The sequence below is a fragment of the Oncorhynchus tshawytscha genome, linkage group LG32 (genome assembly GCF_018296145.1).
Source record: "Oncorhynchus tshawytscha isolate Ot180627B linkage group LG32, Otsh_v2.0, whole genome shotgun sequence".
Taxonomy (NCBI): Eukaryota; Metazoa; Chordata; class Actinopteri; order Salmoniformes; family Salmonidae; genus Oncorhynchus; species Oncorhynchus tshawytscha.
In genome coordinates this window covers 6,664,028-6,690,539 of record NC_056460.1, presented here as the reverse complement: position 1 = coordinate 6,690,539, position 26,512 = coordinate 6,664,028, and the positions used below count along the sequence as shown (strand labels likewise).

At 43.4% G+C, this 26,512-nt stretch overlaps 2 protein-coding genes across 5 annotated transcripts in view; one reads left to right on the top strand and one right to left on the bottom strand.

Moving 5' to 3' along the window:
- On the bottom strand, nt 1–25,274 carry LOC112230379 (sprouty-related, EVH1 domain-containing protein 2). 4 transcript variants are annotated; one of them, XM_042310792.1, is made up of 6 exons: nt 24,868–25,274; nt 9,954–10,131; nt 9,340–9,562; nt 9,066–9,130; nt 2,868–3,062; nt 1–2,588 (listed from the first exon to the last, which is right to left on the bottom strand). In XM_042310792.1, the coding sequence occupies exons 1-6, from the start codon at nt 24,891–24,893 to the stop codon at nt 1,878–1,880; spliced, it is 1,398 nt and encodes a 465-aa protein (XP_042166726.1). In that variant the 5' UTR covers nt 24,894–25,274; the 3' UTR covers nt 1–1,877. The 4 variants fall into 4 exon arrangements, with proteins under 4 accessions (XP_042166726.1, XP_042166727.1, XP_024252419.1 ...); XM_042310793.1 differs by having other exon boundaries at nt 2,898–3,062; XM_024396651.2 differs by having other exon boundaries at nt 9,394–9,562; nt 24,868–25,272.
- Nucleotides 6,541–26,512, top strand: part of LOC112230380 (homeobox protein Meis1) — a 67,318-nt gene continuing 47,346 nt past the window's right edge. Inside the window, exon 1 of the mRNA XM_024396656.2 lies at nt 6,541–6,632. The gene's annotated coding sequence lies outside the window, so the exon portion shown is untranslated. The remainder of the gene's footprint in view (nt 6,633–26,512) is intronic.

Below are 26,512 nucleotides of genomic sequence, written 5' to 3'. Positions count from 1 at the left end.
CCCTTGTGGGGAACGATGAACAACCAGATCAAAGCGGTGTGTCTTTCTCTCGAGCTAAAGTTTAGCAAAACTCTATAGATAGCGATTCCCTGACAGTTAGCCTTGTTGAGTATCCTTTTGAAAGACAAAAGGAAAAAGACATAAGAAAGCACCAATGATAAGAAAGCACCAATGACACTGTAGTGTGGACAAGGTCATCCTCCATCTCAAAAGGTGACAAAAATCTCTCCTCTTCCCCTCTTGGCTGTGTTTAGTTTACAAATGGGACTGTTCCCTTCCTCTTATAACCCCCTAGGCTGGTGTCTAAATTTAGCAAGGCAAATAAATAACTATATCAAAAGATTATCATCAAACATCAACTGAATAAAAAGTTACCTAAGGCTTGAGTTCTCCTCCACTGTAATAAACGGTTGATTGAGGGTTATTATCTTTAAAAAAAGAAAGAAAAAAAAGACAAATTTAGATACTCTACATAAATGCTGCAGCTTATTTTGTCATTTTGGCTTTTAGTTGAAGTCACAACAATAGCAATCAGGGATACATTGTTGCCCATTCCATTTTCCAGACTTTTGCACATAGACACACACAACCCTACAGATTAAGTGTCTAAAGCAGAGTTTCCCCATCCAATACTCAAGTACCCCTGACCCATTTTAGATTTGGTTCTGGGTCGAATCCACAATACAGTCAGTCTAATTTGACCAAGCAGCAGAATGGTACTTTCAGGTTTTTTCCAAGTGTGTCTCCACTGACATTCATTGATATTAGGTTTAATTTGGTTTTAAAAACTCTGTATAGCCAGGGGTAGCCTGGCCCCAGGTCTAATTGATCTGGGAACAGGCTAGGTCAGGAGTAGGTCTAATTGATCTGGGAACAGGCTAGGTCAGGAGTAGGTCTAATTGATCTGGGAACAGGCTAGGTCAGGAGTAGGTCTAATTGATCTGGGAACAGGCTAGGTCAGGAGTAGGTCTAATTGATCTGGGAACAGGCTAGGTCAGGAGTAGGTCTAATTGATCTGGGAACAGGCTAGGTCAGGAGTAGGTCTAATTGATCTGGGAACAGGCTAGGTCAGGAGTAGGTCTAATTGATCTGGGAACAGGCTAGGTCAGGAGTAGGTCTAATTGATCTGGGAACAGGCTAGGTCAGGAGTAGGTCTAATTGATCTGGGAACAGGCTAGGTCAGGAGTAGTCAAGGTGCAGAATGAGGAAACACTGGTTAAACGTTTGCCTTTTCTTTTGTTTCATTGGCTGGGAGGGGCAGACGTGATCACAGTTGGGCTGCATCCCACATGGCACTCTATTACCTATATATTGCACTACATTAGACAAGGGCCCATTGGGCTATGATCAAAAGTAGTGCACTTTATAAGCAATACGGTACCATTAAGGACACACCCTTGACTTAAGTGCCTCTGCTTTACAGGCGGGAACCAGCTTGATCTGTGATTGGTGGTGAGCCATGCGAGGGGAACAAAGTGAGTGCCCCCCCTCAGAAAACAATGCTCACACTGACCTCACACAAAACACTGGTAAAAATATTCAAGCCTTTAAACATGAGTGTAAAAATATAAAGTACCTGTTTATATAATATTTATATATGAATATTCATTGTTTTAGTCTTTGTAATGCAAGGACGTGGAAGCCGTAGGCAGGGTACCCCTATAAAAAAAACTAAAGGAAACGTGTTTTTTCTTTCTTTCCACCGAGAGAAATTTCCAAATCGAAAAGAATCGGGACAAGCCAATTGTTTTCCCACCTGGAATTTGGCCGAGAGACACAACAGCGAAAATAAAAACACAAAACAAAAGAATAGCGGGGCCACACTCTTCCGGTCCAGTCCCTTCCATGGGTCTCTGTTCTACTCTCCCTCCTGGCACTCAGCCCACAGCTTTGTGCTTGCCCCCGCAGCAGTGGCAGGCCACCCCGCAGCGGTAGCAGGCGCGCAGGGGGGCATAGCAGCACATGCAGGGGGCCAGCAGCGACAGCCCAACCAGGGCCAACCAGCGCAGGCAGAAGCGCTCATCGCTGGTGTCGCACGAGCACGGGTCCGAGTAGTCGCCCTCCGGGTCTGACATGCAGTGGTAGAGCAGGCTGTCCGCGCACCACATGAAGCTGACCCGGTGGATGCACGTCTGGATTGGGTCCGGCGCCTCCTGGCACCGCCCGCGCCTGTTCTCCTCGTGGTTGAACATGTCCCGGCAGTAGACGCAGCGCGAGCGCTCGCCGTCCTCCTTCCGCCGCTTGCCCTTGAGCTGGAGAGTGCGGGGCTGGGCTGTGACCACCGCCCTGTGTCCCCCGATAAGTCCACCCCCACCTAGTCGGTCCACGCAGCCTATCTTGGGGTCCCTTGCATGCTGGTGGGGATCAAGGCCCAGGGGGTAAGGGTAGGTGTAGTCGTGCTTAGGCGGCTCGCTCTTGGCGAAGTGCACGTAGGCGTCCTCGGGGTGCTGGGTGAGCTTGTCGCGCGTGGCGGTGGCGTGCCGGTAGTCCTCGTACCCAGTCAGCCAGGTCCGCTCGCGAGGGTTGATGCGCACGATCTCCTCCTCCTCCACCTGGAAGCTGACGTGGCGTGGGAACATGGGAACCGACTGTAGAGATGGAGAGCAAAAAAAGATGAGAACTACACAGACCAGTTTATAAAACTACAAAACTAACATGGGGCATCTAAACATGTCTTCCAACAAGCAGGTAACTTCCAGGCCCAACTTGAAATACATCATCACACTAGCAAAATAGTTTATGCTTCAAGAACACTCATTCCCTCTGTCCCTCCCATCTACCCATTGTAGTAAAGAATATAGCCGCAACCCCCTAGCTCCAACACATATGATTTTTTTTGTTCAACTAACAAAGTTTTGGTGACCCACCTTCGCCACTGTCGTCCCCCAGCCACCCACCTGATCCAGGAAGTAGTGGTCCGAGGGTCGGTGCTGGTCGTAGAAGTGGCCCAGGATGCAGTGGTGGCGGCGCGGCTCGCAGAAGCTGGGCGGGGCCAGGGTCTGCAGCTGCAGGGGCTCCTTCTTCTGGGAGTGGGAGGAGTTGGACGAGCTGTCGGTGGCATTCTGAGAGACAAGACCAAACCAGGACAGGGTCCTGTTCATTAGGGCAAGCAACAGACATTTTGCCTGTCTTATTGGACAGCTTTAGATCGCCCCTCCCGTTTGCCCAATTTCTTCCACTTGATGTCTAATGAACACGGCCCACGACTACACAAGGAATATCCGGCCAAGCTTCACAATAGAAAACATGCTTTCTGGAACATTGTGTTTGGTTACGCTTAGCGATGTAATGAACGATACCACTAATTTTGGAGATGGGGAGATAACGACACCCTCGATTGGGCACGAGAACCCGTGCGGGAAGCAGACTCCCATTGGCCCTTTACACGGAGACCAACAAACAGACCTGCACATGGCACGTGCTCAGTGGGCCATTGCTAAGGTAAAAGTGTGTCATGGCTCAGTCTAAATCTCTCTACTTCTGTATGCAATTAACCAACAACCCCCCACGCCTCCCAAGAACAAAAGAGTGGTAAAAAATTGTTCTGAAGACTCCCCCCTTTTTTAATATTGAGTGTAGGTTAAATTAATTCCAGCTCGGAGAGTTACGACTTACAGCCCCTTTAGCGTCGAGCAAGAACAGAAGTGTGGTCGATTGCGTCACCAGTTGAGGCCGGCACGGGGCACCTCTTTCATGTGGGGGTGGGGCGTGCTTTTGAGCTAACTCGGTTCCCTCGTTCGCCTCACCGCAACACTGCGTGCCAGAGGACCACTAGGCTGCGGTAATCAGACGAGAGAATCAGGCCACGGCATATGATCTCAAAATGAGAGCACCACCTCTCTCGTACACTCTCATTCACTTTGGACGGTTTCTGGTTTCTTAGTCCCAGGTTTATAGGACAGACAGACTCCCTTGCTATAGAGGGCTTTCGGCGAGCCCCGGCCAAAGCTAAAAGTGGTATCCCTTCCTCGGGCGATGCCAAGAGCTTGGTTAAGGTTGAGAAAGGTTCTTTAGGAGGCGAACCGGGGCCCGTCTGATGGAGATGATTACAAACACAGACCCTGTTCAGATATTTACTCCGACAGCGGGGCTTTCTCGAGGGGAAAAAAATTATAGAGGGAGAAAGAAATGCTCTAGAGCACTAATAGCACAAGACCTTTGGAATGTGAAAGGGCTAAATTGCCCATGTTCATCACAAAAGCCACGGAAGTCCACCAGGCGTGTTGCTTGGGGAGAGATGTGAGATGTGTGTGGCGCAGCATCTGATTTCAAAGGCATACCTCTTGCCTTGTTTGAAGATTTTCATCATCTCTTGATTTGGGCGTGAATGGAGGTGAATAAAGATGGGAGATTAAGGCAAGGGGCTGCATCTGGTGGGGGGGGGGGCCCTTTGATGTATTTACAGAGTAACAAACACACAAGCCAGCTTCTGGCCAATGTGCCCTAGAGCACAGGAAAAGTCAAATGGTAGGGGCTGTGTGTGTGTTGTGCTAAGTGTAATTACTGTGGGGCAGGTTGGGGGATGTGTGCGACAGGGTCTACTTGTGAGTGTGTTTGTGTGTGCGCGCATTTGTAAGTGTGTGTGTGTTCCTGTGCTTGGAATGATTTCTGTGGTTGGGGAGGGGTTTATTTGTGGCTGAGCTAATTATCAATTTAGCCTCCAGACCAGACACAGGAATGGAACTCGCGGCAGCTGGCGATTCTAAAACTGCCCTCGGCCTCATCGACACTACAGAGTGGACAGTCTACTCACCAGCAGCCCATTCAAAAAGACCCTGATGTCCAAAAGGGTAAGACTACACACACACACACACACACAGTGTGAGGCATTTGAGCCTCCTGCACCCTTGTTAAACATCCCCCCACAAGCCCCAAAGGGAGACATTCCAACAGTCTGTCCAAATCTCACCAGACCTTCCAAAAAGAGGAGGAAGTATTGCATCATCCCAGGGAGTGTCTTATTTACTCTTGACTAATATTGTTCTAGCGCCTGGGGGGGGTAAAGGTCATTTGTCATTGTCCTCTCTCCTCCATCTGTGCCCGGACTTCAATTCCCTCAGGCTTTTCAAAAAAGACAGATCCTATCGAATACAATGTGACCTTCCCCCTCCTTCAGGCTAGCTCTCTGGGCCACAGGGGAATGAGGCTAGATTCCAAAATAAAAAAATAAAAAAACAGGGGGGCTGCAACCGAGGCAAATTGAAGCGTTCCCTTGAGCGGGCCTGCTTTTTCTAAGTAGGGCCAGCTATGTAAACAGGGAGGCAGTGACGGATTACTGACGGGCCCTCTTCCCTCCGACTGGACATCCTGTGGAAACGACACGCTAGGCCCTTTTCCGCTTTGATGCCATCGGAAGGGAGAAGGAGGAAAAAAAGGAAGAGAAAGAGGGTTAAGCGAGTGTAAGGACCTGGACTTCCCATCACCATCAGATTTAGGATAAAGGCTAGGTACACCAGACAAGAGGAAAGCAAATTAGTTACAATGGACGGATTCATTAGCCTAGGTTGCTATTATTAACGTTGATGGAATAAAATTGTGTAGCAGTGAAGGGCCATCTCAGTTTATTTTAGTAGTAGTGTAATACTTAACCATTTCTTAGTTGTGTTCTTAAGTAGCTCTTTTCTCTTGAGCTTGGTAGTACTGTCAGCATCACGTTTGAGCATGTTTAGTAATGTGTTAGCATGTCTGCTAGCGTAAAGGGACACTGCGAGATTTCTAGATTTAGGTCATCTTTCTACTTACCCAGAGTAAGACGAGCTCATTGAAAACCATGTTTTAAGTCTGTGTGCCGTTTGGAGAAGATTCCAGTTAGCATATCGTTAGCTTAGAACAATTTCTGGAAGTGTCCCGGGTACAGTAGCCAGCGCCGATCAAAAGCAGGGAAATAGATCTTCCAACTACTCCAAAACGTATAGTCTTAAAAAGCTAAACATAGCACATTTGTTACTTTGACTGATCTTCTATCCACGTCGTTCTCTGTCCTGTCGTCACAAAGATCTATAGCGATCGCAAAGTTTTATCGGTCTCAATGGCGCTCACAGGCACCACAATGGTAATCATACAATGTTCTGATATCTATACCTCTCTATGTGACAACGGGACAGAGAAGTGGATAGAATCACGTTTCTTATGATTATCAGTAAAGTAACCAAATGTATAAAATATTGTTTACTATGTCTAGCTTTTTGTAAGACTAAAATGACCAACCAATCAGCTTTGGTTCAGTTGTAAAGTCTATTTCCATGCTTTTGAGAGGAGCTGGCTACTGTAATGGGAGACTTCCAGGAATGGCGAAGGTGTATAAAAGATCCATGCACTTACCACAAATGCCTTGTTGACCAAGTTTGCTCTGTGTTAGGCCTACTCTTTTTTTGTATCGTCAGCAGCACAGTATACATGATCCCAATTTAAGCTCCAAGACACTAGCAATATCAAAAACTTGAAAAAAGTTCACAGTGCCGATTTATTGACACATGGACCATGTTGCTCACCGTAGTTTAAAAGCTCCATGGGTAGTGTTAAAAGCCATGACGTCATATCTGAATTCCGACATCTTTATGCACCTTCGACTATGCCCTAAACTAACGATATGCTTACGTCAATAATCTCCAAACTGCACGCAGTGACTTTGGGTAAGTAGAAAAACCCAAAACTCAACATTTCAGTGACCCTTTAAGTGTGAGTGTGTCTGCTTGATAAATAAGTAACATATTAAGCATGTCCGCTAGGCTAGCTAACAGTGTGTAGTCAGAGTACAGTGGTAGTAAAGGGTTAGCATGTCTGCTAGGATAGCTAACTGCGTGTAGGCTGGGTACATTACAGTGGGTCAGGCAGCAGCTATCAGCAGTTGGGATGGAGGCTGCCAGGCAGAGGCCTCCACTGCAGATGCAACACTATGACTCATGTACAATCTCCCTCACTCTCCTCTCCCTGGAAATTAGGGCTATTCAAAACCCTGTGATATAACAGCAACACACACTGCAGTTATATCTGTGCAGGAATGTATGCCTTACTGGACTGATGCTTTTGATGCCTTGTGTGAGGTTTTCATGTTATTCATGCCAGGAACGGAGCTGGCATTCAGGGCAGTGATCTAGTGAACTACCGGAGGTGGCCACATTCTAGCTAGCTCTGGGTAGGGATGGGTATTTGAAATGTTTTGACTGAGTATTCGCATGATTTCTTTTCAGTACTTGTATGGAAATAAAAATCCATTTTTAAGAACACAATGCACGGGGGAAAATGTTTTGCGCATTTTTCTACAGTGCATTCGGAAAGTATTCATTATGGGGCATTGTGTGTAGATTGATTAGGGGGGGGGGGACATTTTAATCCATTTTAGAATACGACTGTAACGTAACAAAATGTGGAAAACTCAAGGGGTCTGAATAGTTTCTGAACGCACTGTATTGTTAGATTCTGTAAGTACTTTATGTGCCCATCTCATTGACATCAAATTATTAGAGATACACAAGTTGTTTTTGAAATAGGTCACTGGAATTATTTCTACGGCCACCACGCCTCTTGCGAGTAATGGACATATGGGCGGGTATTCCAACAATCCTTTTTATAGTTGCCTAGGTTTTTAACTTGAAACCATTTGTATATAATCCTTTATGTACCTCCGTGATTAATTATGATTGATTGTGCACAAAAGTGAATTGAATTGTTTCCACACCCACCATGTGTCATGTGCGTAATGGTCATGTGACGTGAAATGGGTATATTTTGGGAAGTGAGCACTCCGTTTGTTAGTTTGAACTGACGAAGATCCATTTCAGATTGAAGCGTTGTCAATAAAGCAGTGAATTGGGAGCTTGAAGAGTGTGCGGGCTTTCTTGTTCTTTTAACCTTTATTTACATAGACAAGTCTGTTAAGAACAGATTGTAAATAACAATGACGGCCTATCCCGGCCAAACCCTAATGATGATGGGCCAATTGTGCCACCCTGGGACTCGCAATCACGGTCTGTTGTGATACAGCCTGGAATCGAACCAGGGTCTTTAGGTGACGCCTCTAGCGCTGATATGCAGTGCCTTAGACCGCTGCGCCACTCGGGAGCCCTTAAAGAGATCTTAAATAGATGGAAGTGGCCCATCTTGTCTAATGTGTCAAAGCTGGTAGCTTGGGAACCTGAACTATGCTAGCCACATGCCGTTTCACAGCTTCTGCACTTGAGTAAATTAGCATGTTTAATCATCTCGAGCATTCGCAATGAAGTTATTTAGACGTTTGCTTCGTAACGTGCTCTTTCAACATGCACAATTGCTGGCTAACAAAAACATCCATCTGCAGAAATACACAACGGAGGCAAGTCAAAACACAGCTGAAGGAAGAATCAGTGTGCGCACACGCACAGCAACTCCCTCTTCCTGGCCAAAACCCCCCAGCTCTCTCCAGACTGTTCAACATGAGAGAGAGAAACACAAGGCGTTCCCTTCTCTCAGTCGTCCCCTCCTTCCCCCTCCCCTGGTGTTAAATCACAGAGGCAGTTTGCTAGGAAGCAGCTGCTAATGACAGTTTTAGAGGAGGGGGAGTGGGGGGCAGGAAGAGACCTCGCGACCCCCGCCTGCGGCACCTCATCTCCTGTGACGGCGACAAACCAAAATGCCAAGCGGCGGCGGAGTCTGGTCAAAACACTACAGGATACCTACCCCTCCTTCCTTCCTTCCCCCCACCAGCCGCCTGTTACTATCACACCAGCCATCTCTTACTCAAAAACAAAGGGCCATCTCTTCCCGAAATGGGCCAAATAAAAATAGCTTTTGGTTCACACGTACTTCCAAAAAGAAAAAGGACTATAAGTGAAGGCGAGAGAAAAGTCAGACCAAGCACAGACTAGAGGTGATCTTGCAGACGGAAACAATATGGAGTCCAACATGCAAGTGGACAGCCATGACCATAGATGGGAAACATACCATCTAGTCTCCATTGATATGAAGCCCAGAGTTTTGGGTGGGACTAAAATCCTGACCCTAACCAAAAAAGACAAACTTGGATTCTCTCAAGTGTTCATAATGTCCCTGAACTTGCTGGTGTTTAAAACTACAATAGAGGAACTCACAGTGAAAACATCGTCGTCACCCAACTCGGCCTCGTTCTGGATGGTCGAAGAAGAGGTGGTAGATCCTGGAAAACAAAGATGGCAGAACGAGCCAATAGTGAGTAACCTGCAGCGCAGGAGGCTGAAAAACTTCAGCTGGACTTCCACATCCCCAAAGGATCAAACATCTTCACTTTCTTACTATGATGATCTGAACGCATTTGATAAGGTAAACCAACATGGTGGTTACCAATCCATCTCTTCCATCTATCAGTGGCTATTAAAAGATGTATACCATTCAAGAGCATTGAGACACAGCCCTCATAGTCCTCGCCTTCCCCTCCCGTACCTTCCGTCAGATCCTCCATGGCTTTCCTGACCCCACGGTCGAAGGCACGTGCGTCGGCCGGGCTCTGGAACGTCAAGCCACACTTCTTGTTGTCCACTTTCCAGTGGTGAAATGTGGGCGTGGCCTTGGTGTACACCAGATCCTTCTTCAGGAAGCATTCCAGAATCACCTGGGAGGAGGCACACATTTGAATGGACTATAAACTAAACCATGCTCCTAACAGTATGATCAAACTACAATCCTCTTTACATCAAGCCCACACTGATTCTACAACCTGAATTATCTATAAAAGGAACAGAAAGAGCAACAGAGAAAAAAGCTGAGGACCGATATCTGACAAACACATTTGGGTGACATGAACATTCCCGAAAAATGTTAACTGGTGACAATAAAGGATTTGTGAATACATTCTAAAATGTGCGTGACAGAATCGACCCTTGTCTGCCCTGGACGGGATTCGATCCCACTTTACCAACGACACTTCTTACTTCGGAAGCTAGTGAGCTAATTGTTACTGTTGTTACTCGGGATTTGGGTCTGAGTGCTAGCTGGGTCTTCACCTGTTTGTCTTTGAGGCGCTCGCCGTGGATGAGGAAGCTGCTTCGGCCCAGCAGCTCGGCCGACAGCACCTTGCACACGCCCACACGGCTGAGGCACCCACCGTCCTGGGCCAGCCAACCGCCACTCGAGTCGTCCCGGGTCATGACCACCGCTTTGACACGCACAATGTAGCTGTCACTGTATGGTTGCCAGAGGGAGAAAGTTGGGGTCAGTCAGTTAGCATGGGAAAGAGGGACAGTGAAATTATAGAGCAGGTGCTCACACATACACACACAACCGTTCAAAAGTTTGGGGTCACTTAGAAATGTCTTTGTTTTTGAAAGAAAAGCAAATGTTTGTCCAGTAAAATAACATCAAATTGATCAGAAATACAGTGTAGACATTGTTAATGTTGTAAATGACTACTGTAGCTGGAAAAGGCTGATTTAAAAAAAAATTGAATATCTACATAGGCGTACAAGGCCCATTATCAGAAACCATCGCTCCTGTGTTCAAATGGCAGTTTGTGTTCGCTAATCCAGGTTTATAATTTTAAAAAGGCTAATTTATAAAGGATCATTAGAAAACCCTTTTGCAATTATGTTAGCACAGCTGAAAACTGTTGTTCTGATTAAAGAAGCAATAAAACTGGCCTTCTTTAGACTAGTTGAGTATCTGGAGCATCAGCATTTTGTGGGTTCGATTACAGGCTCAAAATGGCCAGAAACAAATAACTTTCTTCTGAAACTCGTCAGTCTATTCTTGTTCTGAGAAATGATGGCTATTCCATGCGAGAAATTGCCAAGAAACTGAAGTTCTCATACAACTCTGTGTACTACTCCCTTCACAGAACAGCGCAAACTGGCACTAACCAGAATAGAAAGAGGAGTGGGAGGCCCCGGTGCACAACTGAGCAAGAGGACAAGTACATTGGAGTGTCTAGTTTGAGAAACAGATGCCTCACATGTCCTCAACTGACAGCTTCATTAAATAGTACCGGCAAAACACCGGTCTCAACATCAACAGTGAAGAGGCGACCCCGGGATGCTGGCCTTCTAGGCAGAGTTCTTCTGTTCAGTCTCTGTTCTTTTGCCCATCTTAATATTTTATTTGTATTGGCCAGTCTGAGATATGGCTTTTGCTTTGCAACTCTGACTAGAAGGCCAGTTTTATTGCTTCTTTAATCAGCACAACAGATTTCAGCTGTGCTAACAATTGCAAAAGGGTTTTCTAATGATCAATTAGCCTTTTAAAATGATAAACTAGGATTAGCTAACACAGCATGCCATTGGAACACAGGAGTGATGGTTGTTGATAAATGGGCCTCCGTACGCCTATGGAGGTATTCCATTGAAAGATAATCTGCCGTTTCCAGCTACAGTCATTTACAACATTAACAATGTCTACACTGTATTTCTGATCAATTTGATGTCATTTTACTGGACAATTGTTTTTGCTTTTCTTTCAAAACAAGGACATTTCTAAGTGACCCCAAACTTTTGAACACTACACACACACACACTTAGGTTAGAGTCATTAAAACGTGTTTTTTAACCACTCCACCAATTTCTTGTTAACAAACTATAGTTTTGGCAAGTCGGTTAAGGACATCTACTTTGTGCATGACAAGTCATTTTTCCAACAATTGTTTACAGACAGATTATTTCACTGTATCACAATTCCAGATGGCCAGAAGTTTACATACACTAAGTTGGCTGTGCCTTTTTAAACAGCTTGGAAAATTCCAGAAAATGTCATGGCTTTAGAAGCTTCTGATTGACTCAAATGATGTCAATTAGCCTATTGGAGGTGTACCTGTGGATGTATTTCAAGGCCTACCTTCCAACTCAGTGCCTCTCTGCTTGACATCATGGGAAAATCAAAAGAAATCAGCCAAGACCGTAGAAAGAAAATGGTAGACTTCCACAAGTCTGGTTCATCCTTGGGAGCAATTTCCAAATACCTGAAGGTACCACGTTCATCTGTACAAACAATAGTACGCAAGTATAAACACCATGGGACCATGCAGCCGTCATACCGCTCAGAAAGAAGACGCGTTCTGTCTCCTAGAGATGAAAGTACTTTGGTGTTAAAAGTGCAAATCAATCCCAGAACAGCAGCAAAGGACCATGTGAAGATGCTGGAGGAAACAGGTACAAAAGTATCCAATCCACAGTAAAACGGCAGGTAGCGTAGTGGTTAGAGCATTGATTTTTGGACTTGTAACCGAAAGGTTGCAAGATTGAATCCCCGAGCTGACAAGGTAAAAATCTGTTGTTCTGTCCCTAAACAAGGCAGTTAACACACTGTTCCTAGGCCGTCATTGAAAATAAGAATTTGTTCTTAACTGACTTGCCTAGTTAAATAAAGGTAAAAAAACAAAAAAAACGGGTCCTATATCGACATAACCTGAAAGGCCGCTCAGCATGAAGCCACTGCTCCAAAACCGCCATTAAAAAAGCCAGACTGCGGTTTGCAACTGCACATGGGGACAAAGATCGTACTTTTTGGAGAAATGTCCTCTGGTCTGATGACCCTTTGGCCATAATGACCATCGTTATGTTAGGAGGAAAAGGGGGAGGCTTGCAAGCCGAAGAACACCATCTCAACCGTGAAACATAGGGGTGGCAGCATCATGTTGTGGGGGTGCTTTGCTGTAGGAGGGACTGGTGCACTTCACAAAATAGATGGCATCATGAGAAAGGAAAATGATGTGGATATATTGAAGCAACATCAGTCAGGAAGTTAAAGCTTGGTCACAAATGGTTCTTCCAAATGGACAATGACCCCAAGCATACTTCAAAAGTTGTGGCAAAATGGCTTAAGGACAACAAAGTCAAGGTATTGGAGTGGCCATCACAAAGCCCTGTCCTCAATCCTATAGAACATTTGTGGGCAGAACTGAAAAAGCGTGTGCGAGCAAGGAGGGCTTTACAAACCTGGCTCAGTTACACCAGCTCTGCCGGGAGGAATGGGTCAATTCACCCAACGTATTGTGGAAGGCTACCCAAAACAATTGACCGAAGTTAAACAATTTAAAAAACAATGCTACCAAATACTAATTGAGTGTATGTAAACATCTGACCCACTGGGAATGTGATGAAAGAAATAAAAGCTTAAATAAATCACTACTATTATTCTGACATTTCACATTCTTAAAAGAAAGTGGTAATCCTAACTGACCTAAAACATTTTTATGAGGATTTAATGTCAGGAATTGTGAAAAACTGAGTTTAAATGTATTTGGCTAAGGTGTATGTAAACTTCCAACTTCAACTGGACATACACAGTACCAGTCAAAGGTTTGGACACACCTACGCATTCAAGGGTTTTTCTTTATTTTGACTATTTTCTACATTGTACATTTGAAGACATCAAAAATATGAAATAACATATGGAATCATGTAGTAACCAAAAAAAAGTGTTATACAAATCTAAATATATTTTAGATTCTTTAAAGTAGCCACCCTTTGCCTTGATGACAGCTTTGCACACTCTTGGCATTCTCTAAACCAGCTTCATGAGGAATGCTTTTCCTTCACTCTGCGGTCCAACTCATCCCAAAACATCTCAATTGGGTTGAGGTCGGGTGATAGTGGAGGCCAGGTCATCTGATACAGCACTCCATCACTCTCCTTGGTCAAATAGCCCTTACGCAGCCTGGATGTGTGTTATACACTGAATATACTACACTGAACAAAAATATAAACACAGCATGTAAAGTGTTGGTCCCATGTTTCATGAGCTGAAATAAAAGATCCTAGAAATGTTAGTTACGCACAAAAAGCTTATTTCTCTAAATGTTGTGCACAAATTGGTTTACATCCCTGTTAGTGAGCATTATCCTTTGCCAAGATAATCCATCCACCTGACAAGTGTGGCATATGAAGCTGATTAAACAGCATGATCATTACACAGGTGGACCTTGTGCTGGGGGAAATAAAAGACCACTAAAATGTGCAGTTGTGTCACACAACAATACCACAGATATCTCAAGCTGAGAGAGCGTGCAATTGGAAGGAATGCCCACCAAAGCTGATTAATTGAATATTAAATTTCTCTACCATAAGCCAAAGCTGTTTTAGAAAATTTGGCAGTACGTCCAACCGGCCTCACAACCATAGACCATGTGTAACCAAAGCCAGACCAGGACCTCCACACTCTGCATCTTCACCTGCGGGATTATGTGTGTCCAGCCACCCGGACAGCTGATGAAACTGAGGAGTATTTATCTGTCATAAAGCCCTTTTGTGGGGAAAAAATAATCTGACATTAACATAAAATCCATCGATTAGGGCCAAATGAATTTATTTCAATTGACTAATTTCCTTATATGAACTGTAACTCACTAAAATCATTGTAATTGTTGCATTTATATTTTTGAACAAAAATATAAATACAACAATTTCAAAATTTTTACTGAGTTGCAGTTCATATAAAGAAATCAGTCAACTGAAATAAATTCATTAGGCCCTAATCTATGGATTTCACATGACTGCATCTGTTGGTAACAGATACTGCACCTTAGAAAAAAGTAGGGGTGTGGATCAGAAAACCAGTCAGTATTTGGTGTGACCACCATTTGCCTGACGCAGCGAGACACATCTACTTCGCATAGAGTTGATCAGGCTGTTGTGGCCTGTGGAATGTTGTCGCGCTCCTCTTCAATGGCTGTGCGAAGTTGCTGAATATTGGCGGGAACTGGAATACACTATCGTACGCGTCAATCCAGAGCATCCCAAACCTGCTCAATGGGTGACATGTCTGGTGACTATGCAGGACATGGAATAACTGGGACATTTTTAGCTTCCAGGACTTGTGTACAGATAATTGCAACATGGGGCCGTGGATTATCACGCTGAAACATGTGACACGAGGTCACAATCGTGGACCTGCTTTGCAGTGCAAACACAACAAAACAAAACTACTGATACAAATGAAACCTACATATTTGCATACAGCCACAGGACGAAACCCCTTTTTCGTGAACAAACCCCCCGAAAATAATGAGTCACACGTACATCTGCGCTGTGAAATTGGTCCGCGAACGTACTCTGCATCACCCCCTCACCTTCTGCCATATTTGAACAGACACAAACGAACTAGCACCAATTAAACACAGCTATTAAGAAGAACTCCCATTAGCAGTGGTATGGCTTTGCATGACATAGTATTTCAAATGATATCGCCAAGCTGCTGAAAAAGGGTACCAAATATCAGCTATTCAAGCAGCTGCCCCGAAACCAGATATGAAGAACGCAGATTTACAAAAAGTCATGGCCGCCGAAATCTCCATTGATTCTCAACCTGTCACCTCCCTAATCGCACCCTCACACTACTCCTCATGCACATTTACATTTGTCTTTCTAGTCATCACGGCCTCTCAAAGGGATACTGAGGCAAGTCCAGTCCTGTAAGAATCAGCGTTGCTATACCATGGGTACAGCACAATTGTGCGCATGACACTACCTCAGATCAAACTATTTGGCGATATATTGGGCAGGAATTTTACACCCATAGCAGTTGAAAGATGTCTATGTGCCCATGGGTTTTAATATGGTAAACTAGCTGTCCATCTGGCATTTGAAGAGAGCATGGGTGATGGTACACCTCCACTAACACTCCCACACATACACCCTCAGACAAGCTAGGCCCAACTCAGACATGTACCTACCATGCCAAGACGCATGAGAAATGCACACCAGAGAAATAACTAGAAGTGAAAATGCAAAAGAGTTACAAATGAATTAAAATCAGCAGCAATCCATATATATATATATATATATATACACATCATCCCAGACAAATACACCAGTGCTTATGAATTGGGTGTATGTGGCACTAGACATGGTCAATTCTTTGTCAAATACTGAGGGACAGGCAGTTTTGATATCATATGAGGGATGATGACTCCACAGCCCACCCACCCCCAGAGCACGATAAGCTTGGGTTTTGTTGACACCCCTGGAATGCAGCGGCCATAATAGTACATACTAAAGAGGGGAGTAATTCCTCTCCCTCTGCAGAGGTCACCCCTCTCTCCCACATCTTCTCTGTCACACACACACACCATATGATTATCCCAGATACCCTGGCGGCACTTACAAACACAATGAATATTTATTGAGTTTTGACCAATAACCTGGGAAAAAAGGAAGAGAATGTCTGAATAAAGCCCGTCTTTGCAAACAAGGCTGACGATCCGTCTCTCTGAGATCCATGAACACGGAGCCCACATGGATGATTCATAACAATCTTGCAGAGTGCCAGCGAGTGTAATCATAGGTGAGTACATATCTAAAGCCCTGAGAGCACAAGCCAGAGAGAGCCCTGGCGTTTACGGAAACACCAAATCTCCTCTGTAAAAGGTGGCAGCATTGCTTCGCTCATCTAACCTATTCTGCCACAGCCAAAACAAAACCGTATCCTAACCAAGCAGTAGTCACGAGCAGCAGCCCCTCCAGCAACAGCCACCCAGAATGAGCGAGGAGGAGAACACTGCAGAGTAGACACAGAAAGACATGGCTAGCAGAAACCAGGGAAGCAGCAGAAATACAAAACCGGACGGCTTGCCTTTTATAATCGGACATCTCTCCTACACCCCGCGGCCACGGTCACAAATTCCTCGTGGTCTCCATCGGTAGACGGTTGCGGTGTGCGAAACGACGCAACATCCCAATCACCAGTCTGACCATGGTGGAAGCAGCAGCGGCCGTGCCTAATTTCCAGGCTGTTTGCTCAAAAGTGCTTCCCCACGTACCGTATGATTCAGTCTCCTTGACAAGCAGATGGCGCTTGTGTGTGTGTGTGTGTGTGTGTGTGTGCGAGAGACAGAGGGAGCGAGAGAGTGGAGAGTGTGTGTGTTGAGCATGAGTCATCGCCCGGCAGCCATTCCGCATTTGCCGGCAGTGGCACACAGCACACTCCATCCTCATCCGTCAAGGAGGGGTGAGGGGAGAAGCGGGGGAACATGGCCTAAGTCCACCACTACCTAAGCACACATGAGGAGTGGGCTTATTCTCACACACAGGATCCTCACTGAGCACTAAAGGAATTTGAAGCAACTGAAAACAGAGAGCAAAGAGCATGTACATTCCATGGCTCTTGCTAGCAAGCAGGTCAGAAGAATGTGGGTTGAATATTACTCAGCTCTGACTGGACTTCTATCAGGAGTGTTTGCCCGGTGTCCTAACTTTGTCAGGCTCATAACACGAGGTTAAAAGGTTTACAATGTACAAACCCAACCCACGGGTAGGTGTGAAAGACCTGGGGTGATGTCATCCATGGCTCAGAATAGAGGAACATAGGTGATCGATAGTCCCCTTTCTTTCCTCTCCCTATCCTTTTTCCTCTCTGGCAGCTCCCATCCAGGACAGCTCATCGGTTTCCCCTCCAAGCTCTTGTTTCTCTATCACAGGCAATCATAAACGGCCCAAGCATATCTAGTGATGAGGATTTTGTACAAGGTGCTGGCCGGTAACAAAGTTAACGTCATGGGATACTTTCCTTGAGTTTGAGGTGTGGAGAAGAGGCTGTTCTGTTACTTGATGAACCAGACAAAGCAAAGCAGCGCAGAAATGGGTCCATCGAGGCTCAGAGGTTCATAGACAACTGTACATGAAATAGGTCTATTTTTGATTGGGATAAACGATTCCAACAAACAAGTAGGGTTAAGGCCTAAATATTCATATTCTAGCCCAAAATAGGCCAGTCCCACCAGAACTGAAACCAATAGAGTTATTGTATGCTTATGGTGGGATCTTCTCTTTACTCTCCATTAGAGGTCGGCCGATTAATTAGGGCGAATTTCAAGTTTTCATAACAATTGGAAATCTGTATTTTTGGGCCCTAATAGACAGAACGTGTCTCCTTCCTGAGTGGTGTGGTCCCATGGTGTTTATACTTGCGTACGATTGTTTGTACAGATGAACATGGTACCTTCAGGCATTTGGAAATTGCTCCCAATGATGAACCAGACTTGTGGAGGTCTACAAATTTGTTTCTGAGGTCTTGGATGATTTCTTTTGATTTTCCCATGATGTCAAGCAGAGAGGCACTGAGTTGGAAGGTAGGCCTTGAAATACATCCACAGGTACACCTCCAATAGGCTAATTGACATCATTTGAGTCAATCAGAAGCTTCTAAAGCCATGACATTTTCTGGAATTTTCCTGTCAACTTAGTGTATGTAAACTTCTGACCCACTGGAATTGTGATACAGTGAAATGTAAGTGAAATAATTTGTAAACAATTGTTGGAAAAATTACTTGTGTCATGCACAAAGTAGATGTCCTTAACCGACTTGCCAAAACTATTATTTGTTAACAAATTAGTGGAGTGGTTGAAAAACTAGTTTTAATGACTCCAACCGAAGTGTATGTAAACATCTGACTGATATATATATATATATATATATATATATATATATATATATAAAATGTGGATTGGGCATAAGGTAGGTGAACTCTATAATAAAACTCAGTGGTCATCTTTTTTCTTCTTAATATAAATACATATGCATGTATGACTCCACGTCGACTGTTCGCCTCCTCCAATATCTACACCACAGTTTCGCCCCTTTACTATACAACATCCCTCTCCCTAGACATCTCCAATTAGTATAGTACGCGCTAGTATTTACGGGACCTTGATATGGAAGGTATACTAAATTCAGAATGAAGATGTCATAGTATGGCTGGCAGCTGAAATTGGATAGAAAATGAGAGGCATGTAATCTGTGGCTACAGACCACATGCCTGGTGGTGGCACTGCAGACAGAGTGCAGCAACACACTTTATTAATATACTCCAGACACACAACACCACTACTACTATAGGAAAGGAGATACTTCTTTACTAGATGATTCCATGTGTGTTATTTCAGTTGATGTCTTCGCTATTATTCTATAATGTAGAAAATAGTAAAAAAAATAAAGAAAAACCCTTGAATAAGTAGGTGTCCAAACTTGTGACTGGTACTGTAGTTTAACAGCAGTTTTTATTTTGCATACCGAAAGGTATTTGCGTACAGAAATGTAATTGTTGCCTAAACAGCTGTTCCATAACCACACTGTCAAACCTACTGCCAAAATAAACAAATAAAATAAAACAAACTGACATACAGGGATAAAAAATGTAAAAACTCAAATTGTTCCAACCTCTGCACCCTTTCGCTGATAAGAAAAGGATGTGATACGGCTTCCCTAATCTTACCTCATCTACCTTTAATCCCCCAAAACACAAACAATCACATAAAATCCAATAATCTATTAGCGAAAAAGCCTGTTGGTAGTGTTGATTGGTCCTCAATAGGGCCTGATTGGTCCTCAATAAGACTGAGTATGTTCGTGACAATTTTCTACTGGATAAGTTATTGTCTTAAAGTTGTAGGCTACACTTCTAAAAGAAGCTTCTGAGTTTTTTTGTGTGTGATTTTTTTGGGGACAGTCTTTTCAAACCTCTATTGGGGCAAATGTACTGTACATTGGGATGGGAATAACTAGGAATATAACTAGTTTTTTGCTACAGTAAACTGAACTGCCTTTTACCTGCCCAAAACTAATATCTGCTAAACTAGTCATGTCAAACCGTTCACGTGGGGCCTTGCCATTGACGCTGCTAAAGCGAACTTTGCGCCAAAGTCCCACCGGCTGGATGTACAGGTTCAGCCATTCCAGCACACTGTTGCCTCAGGTGGTCCACTGACACCGGGGAAAACTAATGCAAACTCCACACATGCTTATGACATCACCCCCATACAAAATGGTCAGATCTCAGTTCCCCTATCAGCGGAGAGATGGAGCAGATGGTGTTTTCACTTGGTCACTGCCAAACACTGAGAATGAGTTCCCTCGCCATCACAAAGAGAGTGACTATGCTCTTTAACCAAGTCAGCCAAACCAGGGAAAAAAGGAAAAAGGCACTCTGTGACCTTGGTGCAGCGCTTTCACATGAGCTCCCCCGTCAACAGATATCCAAAACGCGAGCAGGTCGATAGAGGCAGAATGTGGACATGTGCGATGCCACTATTGAACTGAAGTAAAGGAAATCCATCTTCCATTAGTCATGTCACATGGCCTGTAGCCCAAATGGCAAACATGGAGAATGACTTCCCAATCACTCTGAAAAAAGCCCAACAGTATTTGTAGTGTAGAGGTTGGCCACCTTTGAGTCCCTCAAAGTTTTGGACAGTTTAAGTCAGGATCAAGACCTTAGAATGAATGAGACAGTCTACAAGTAAAGCACATGAATGAAGTACAGTATTATTCATGTAATAACAAGCTTTGTATCATTGGTGATAGACAATAAGCCTATGGGCAATGAGTCATCTTTTTTGTTGACGTTCAAACAACCTTTCGGTAGGGGGAAAATGACAACAGCAACAATTTGGCTCCAATAGTTTAATCTCTGCCGTTGTTGAGCTGAACTCTGCCGGCCCAGCTCATGGAAGGGGAGGGTTGATATGAAATCGATCCAGGGCAGTAATGGGGCTGGGAAGCTGGGGACAGTTGTGTTGACCTTTCCTCAATGTCATTTTCTCCCCTCGGTGGCATTATTGACAGCTCAGAAATTGTTGGTTCTGTGGCGTCATTACTGTGATCAATAGCCAACCAAACCTCCGGAAACGGGTGGGGGGGGGCACATATGCACATTTGGGGGAATACAAGGCAACGCCTCACAAATTTGCTGTCTAGAATAGTACAGCTGAGTTTTATTGCACTTAGATCAATAAAACTGGACCACATTTAGCCATTTGGATAGATATAATAAAACAGTCTAACAGTTGTGTACTGTATGTAGCTGGAATTTGCAGGAACACTGTTGTGTAACTACTTTGGCCTGTTGCTCGAGGGTACTAAAACCTGTGATATCATTCGAGAACTTGAGCATCCCACGTATCCTTTTGTGCACACATGAAACGTTGCCAAGGCCACTTTGTTCCAACATTCCCACCATTCAATCATGTTCAATTGCTTAAGAAATGTCAACGCCAATGGTTATGGATTGAAGTAACCTGCTTCTTTTAGCACTTTCAGTTCGGGTAAACATTTCCCAAGCTCAAACTATTAGATTTCCCTTTACATTACCATCCAAGTCATGTGTTTACCTTTAGGTGTGTGTGAGTGTACCAGAAATCATTGTAAGAAAAGATAACCAATGACCTGAAGGAGTAGGCTATTGCCAAATCTCTACACGCAAGACAAAGGACATAATGCTATGAGCAACATAACCTTTATTGCCAAACCTCCAAGGTGTACTCTACACCCAGAAACATATGCCTTATAGAACGTGTAGGCCAGTTGTGGTGAGTGCCATTTAATATTAGGGATGACCATTGTATCATTTGTTGGGCTAACATGTTGGCTAGACATCAAAAGACATTACAAAAGACCGAAATGCAAAAAATGTCCCACTTTTTCTGAATTCACCCTGGCCTACAGCATGGATGAGTGTCATTCATATTCCATTCGCCCAGCTCAGTGTAACAACAGGTTTTGGCTACTACATGATAATCGAATTTGCCCTATACCCATCATGAGGTTGCTACAACCTAGCCTACAAATGAAAGTTTATATCCTAGGCGCACCGGTCGAGAGACAAATTGGAGTAACCAAAGTGACACATTCAATGCCGCCTTGCACATGCTTGCCTGCAACTAGCTGATCTTATCACCCACAGTTCACTTTCATAGCAGCCACATACAGAATCATCACTTAATTCCTTCGATTTACGCTACTCCTCGCTCCTTTCCCCTTCGCTTGTGGAATTCAGTGCACAACAGAACAGATGCCTGTGACCAGGCACAATAAACCTCTAACAAGCCAAACCTTCATATCGTAACTTCTAACCGCGACACAGCCTACATCGCTGTCACCATATTAACGTTATAGTCAACAAACTAGAACTAACATGTTAGTAAACCCAAAATGCAATCCCTGGTGTACAATCAAACAGTAGTGTATAGCAAGCAGTTGGTGGGCCACAGTGGCAATAAATGAATGAAACCAAAAGCTTATCTTGACTTGGAAGAGTTGAAGTGTTGGAAAGCTTAAGCCACCTCTGAGTCAGGTTGTTGAGTAGGCTAAATTTGCTACATTAGCTAAGTAAGTGAAAGGTAAACTAAGAAGAAAAAATACAACAAGTATACATATGGTTAGGGTTACTGTATAAGTCTATGGAAGAGTGAGAACCATGAGCCTCCTATGTTTTGTATTGAAGTCAATGTACTCAGAGGTGGACAGAAAATAGCTGTCCTCTGGATACCCCAAGGTGCTGCCCTAGAGGGTGCTGTTGAGGCTACTGCAGACCATTGCAAACAGTGCGTTTTAATCGGTTATTTGGTAGGGACGGGTGTGAGTAATTTGAGTACAGGAACGGACATCCTAACTATCTTTAACCAGAGATCACATTTTTCAAATACTGTAAAAACATTTGGTCGAAACTCATCTTTGAAGACAACATTAATTTGCTTCAACTCGTGTTCAATTTGTACATATGCATTTGCGGGGCAAACAAAAACGAAACCAAGTGGGTCCCGTGTGGTTCAGTTGGTAGAGCATGGAGCTTGGAATGCTAGGGTTATCGGTTCGATTCCCAAAGGGGACGAGTATGAAAAATGATGTAGGCCTATTAACTACGGTAAGTCGCTCTGGATAAGAGCATCTTCTAAATTACTATAATGTCAAATGTATGTATCAAACCGTTCTCCCCAAATGTCCTTTCCCACCGTGTCTTACTCAATTGCGTTCCGACCACTCCCTCTACACATGCTAAGTGCCACACACAACCTCCCGCTCGGCCTTCGGGGAAAAAATGCATCTAACTGATGGGATACACAAGCTACGTTCCTTGCCAAATAACAACAGTTTTATCACAAATTCAAAATGGACTGGTTGACTGAAGTAAAGAAATCTGTGTTCCAACAACAAGCTGTAGTTTGGAATAATTGCACCCAGTCTAATTTCCGCTCAGGCTACAAGTTACCACAGCCACAAAGTCAAAATGGTCTATATTGTAAAAATGTATGAAAACGAAAACTTTTTGGACTTAATTTAAGGTTAGGCATAAGGTTAGGGTTAAGGGTTAGGTTTAAATATGATATTAAGAAGAGAAATTGTACAAATAGGCAGGGTTTATGACTATGGCAACACTACTTTGCAAACTGCTAGTGCCGTTTAGAATTGGTTAGCCTGTGCTAGAATTGGTTAGCCTATGCCCTAAGCATAGACAGGTTCCACACTGACAATATGCAAAACATTAGTTTGATAAATAGAAATGGCATATTTTCTTCAGAATCATTAAGCCTAGGCCAACTACGTTGAATGCACCTATATCGAAAAGACAGATTTTGGTTGTAACCCTAAAAAATGGTCCTTTAACTCACCAAATTGAGCCTGGTAAAAAATAATCACTCTGAGAATAATTGTTCCAGACTTGGAGATGTACATCACTTCACACTATTTTATTCTGTTCTATTAAATCATGTTTTTTTTACTATAAAATAGGTGTGTCTTTACTGTGGTAACAGTTTGGGTGCAATTTTATATATTTTTTTAAACAACGCTATGGCATAGGATAGGATTCTACAAGCAAACGCCACTGCTGAGGTTACTACCTTTTTGAAGATTGTGTTCCACGATATAATATAACCAGGTGAAATTACCGTTTCAATGAATTCATTATAAAACTGCACTTTTTTTTAAATTGACGACTGGGGCATTTTAGCTATTAGGATTTGTTATTTGTAATGGTTATGATAAATGATGTATCGTTGACATATAGATAAATGCGCACATACATATTTCCAGTGTGGACCTTTGTTTTTCAAGTACTCAAATTAAGAAAAACATATCATACAAGTACTCAGTCAAAAAAATGCAGTTGTCCATCCCTATTTGGTGAAAGGTGAATATATTTAGTACATATAGTGTTCTCTAAAAATTATAACTAAGTGTTTCACTACTTTTATGAAATTCAATGAATAGGATGGTCCTCCTCCTCCCTTCTGAGGAGGCTACAATAGGACATCTATTTTAAAAAGCAAGTGTGTAGGCCTATAAGATGGAATGGACTTTACATGAGAAAATGGCTCGTGTGAAAATGGGTTTCCCAGTAGAAATAAAGAGAAAAATTAAACAATCTGTGCATTAGAAATAATTTCCAGTGAATTCCGATGTATTATTATTGCAGCAGAACTTATGAATAATAGCCTAACGTAATGTACAAGGTCCTTGTAATAAAATCAAAAAGCTTTAGGGCGGAAATGTGGTAACTGCAGTAAAATGCGATGTAATCATTAGACTGAATCAACAGGATTAACTTTCCAACTAGACATTCATATTTGATCCTACTTAGAAAATGATTAAATATTCGCGTAGACTCTGTCAACTCAGCGCGCACCCCCTCGGCCTTTGCGGTCGGTATTTTTATGAATGAAGGACAGTATGCAAATGAGAGCGATTCCGAAAAGAAATGGCGGATATGGCATATCAGTCCTCCACAAAGAAAGACTTTCTAGCCAACAGCGTCACAATGCAAACGAAAGCTACTTTTCCGTGACCGTGCACCTAGATAATTTTACATAGCGGTCAACATACAAAGTTGTTATACGTCTGCCGTGTTATTGGCATGGCAAATGGTAACATGAAGTGCAGTTTTGAAACTTTTCACTGTAAACCCTTTACAAAATGTTTCTGATCCAACCCCCCCCCGCTCGTTCGAGACTGAAGTCGTTCAGCAGGGCGAGGGGGGGCCTAACCATCCCGCTCCTCTGTCCACTAACGTTACATTGTAACAAAGCATTTAAAACTTTGGAGAAAAACTTCAGGTCCACCACTCTCGTTATGCATAACATGGGTATAATTAGAGAACGTATCACATGCAAAATAAGAATTAAGGCTACTTTTGTCAAGTAGCTAATGTTATAGGCTACTCACTCGTCTGGGTGTGTTTCCTCGGTCATTTTTTTTCGTTTCACCTACAATAATATCCCACCCGAGGGTACATTGTGTGGTGTCTTCATTTTGTCTTGCCCTTCTCGTCCAACACCTCGATCACACACCCGTAGCAGCCTAGTTTTCCGAGTGTTTTTTCTGTTTGTTTGCGTTATTTCTTGCTTCTCTTCTTCGTCTTTCAGCGCTTCACTACAATTATTCGAGTGCATCCACGAGAGTGTAAATCCCTTTGGAATACCTCCACCGATTTAATCCCGTCGCGCCCCATGCTGAAATACGGTAATTGAAATCGTGCGTTGATGTCGGTGAGGATGGCCCCGTACGAGCCCCATCTCTGGTTACTCCATGTTGGATTCTGTCGGTAGAAGCCAACGCCGCCGACACTGGAAGTGGAGGAGGAGGGGGGGCTTGCGGAAGTGATGACGTCAGACCCGAAGGACTGCAGACCGTATAGGATTTTTAGGGATGTCCAAAAGCCAACAGTGGACTAAATGGCTATACCAAACTATGATGTATGAGTTTCCCTATTTCTACTGTTCCACACAATAAGGTCACTCTCGGGACATTGCATTTACATCACAGTTTGGACTGTACTTTATCATAGGTGCGTCCTAGTTACATTTATAAATAGTGCTGGTTGGTATGTTATGAAGATTTGTATACAGGGTTAATGATACCTAATGTAGCCTATTTATGAACTAGTGAGTAACCCGAATACCTCAATCATGATTATCATGCATTCATAACAGCTGAAGTTACTGGAATGCAACATATTTTTGATTGCACCATCAATTATTTGCCAAACACATCTGTCATTCACTGACACAATAGGTGATGAGAAAAAGAAAGAAAACATATATTTGAGGGGTCTTGTGTAGAACAGCTGTAGATAGTTTTCAATTAAGGTCATTGTATCACATTACCGCTGTTTCAGCCTTAGTTGAAAATGAAATGAAAATATATTTTTTTATATTGTCAATAAACTATTGTTCAATTTCTCACACATAGAAGGCTCAACGAACCATGGTCCCAAACCTCAATAGTTGTCTTCTACCACCACCTAGTGGTCAACATATGCGTTACATTCATTTGCCGTTCACAACTGTCCAGATGAAATTTTAGCAGTGGTGAAAAAAGTACAAATAATGTCAAACTGAATAAAAGTAAATATACCTTAATAAAAAAATGACTCAAGAAAAAGTGAAAGTCACCCAGTAATATACTATCTGGTATTAAATGTAATACCTATACTACACATGTAATATACTATATACTATCTGGTAGTAAATGTAGCCTACTTAAGTACAGTGGTGGAAAAAGTACTTTATTTTTTATTTAACCAGGTAGGCTAGTTGAGAACAAGTTCTCATTTACAAGTGCGACCTGGCCAAGATAAAGCAAAGCAGTGCGACACAAACAACAGAGTTACACATGGAATAAACAAGCGTACGGTCAATAATAGAATAGAAAAAGTCTATATACAATGTGTGCAAATGAGGTAGGATAAGGGAGGTAAGGTAATAAATAGGCCACAGTGGCAAATTACAAATATAGCAATTAAACACTGGAGTGATAGATGTGCAGAAGATGAGTGTGCAAGTAGAGATACTGGGGTGCAAAGGAGCAA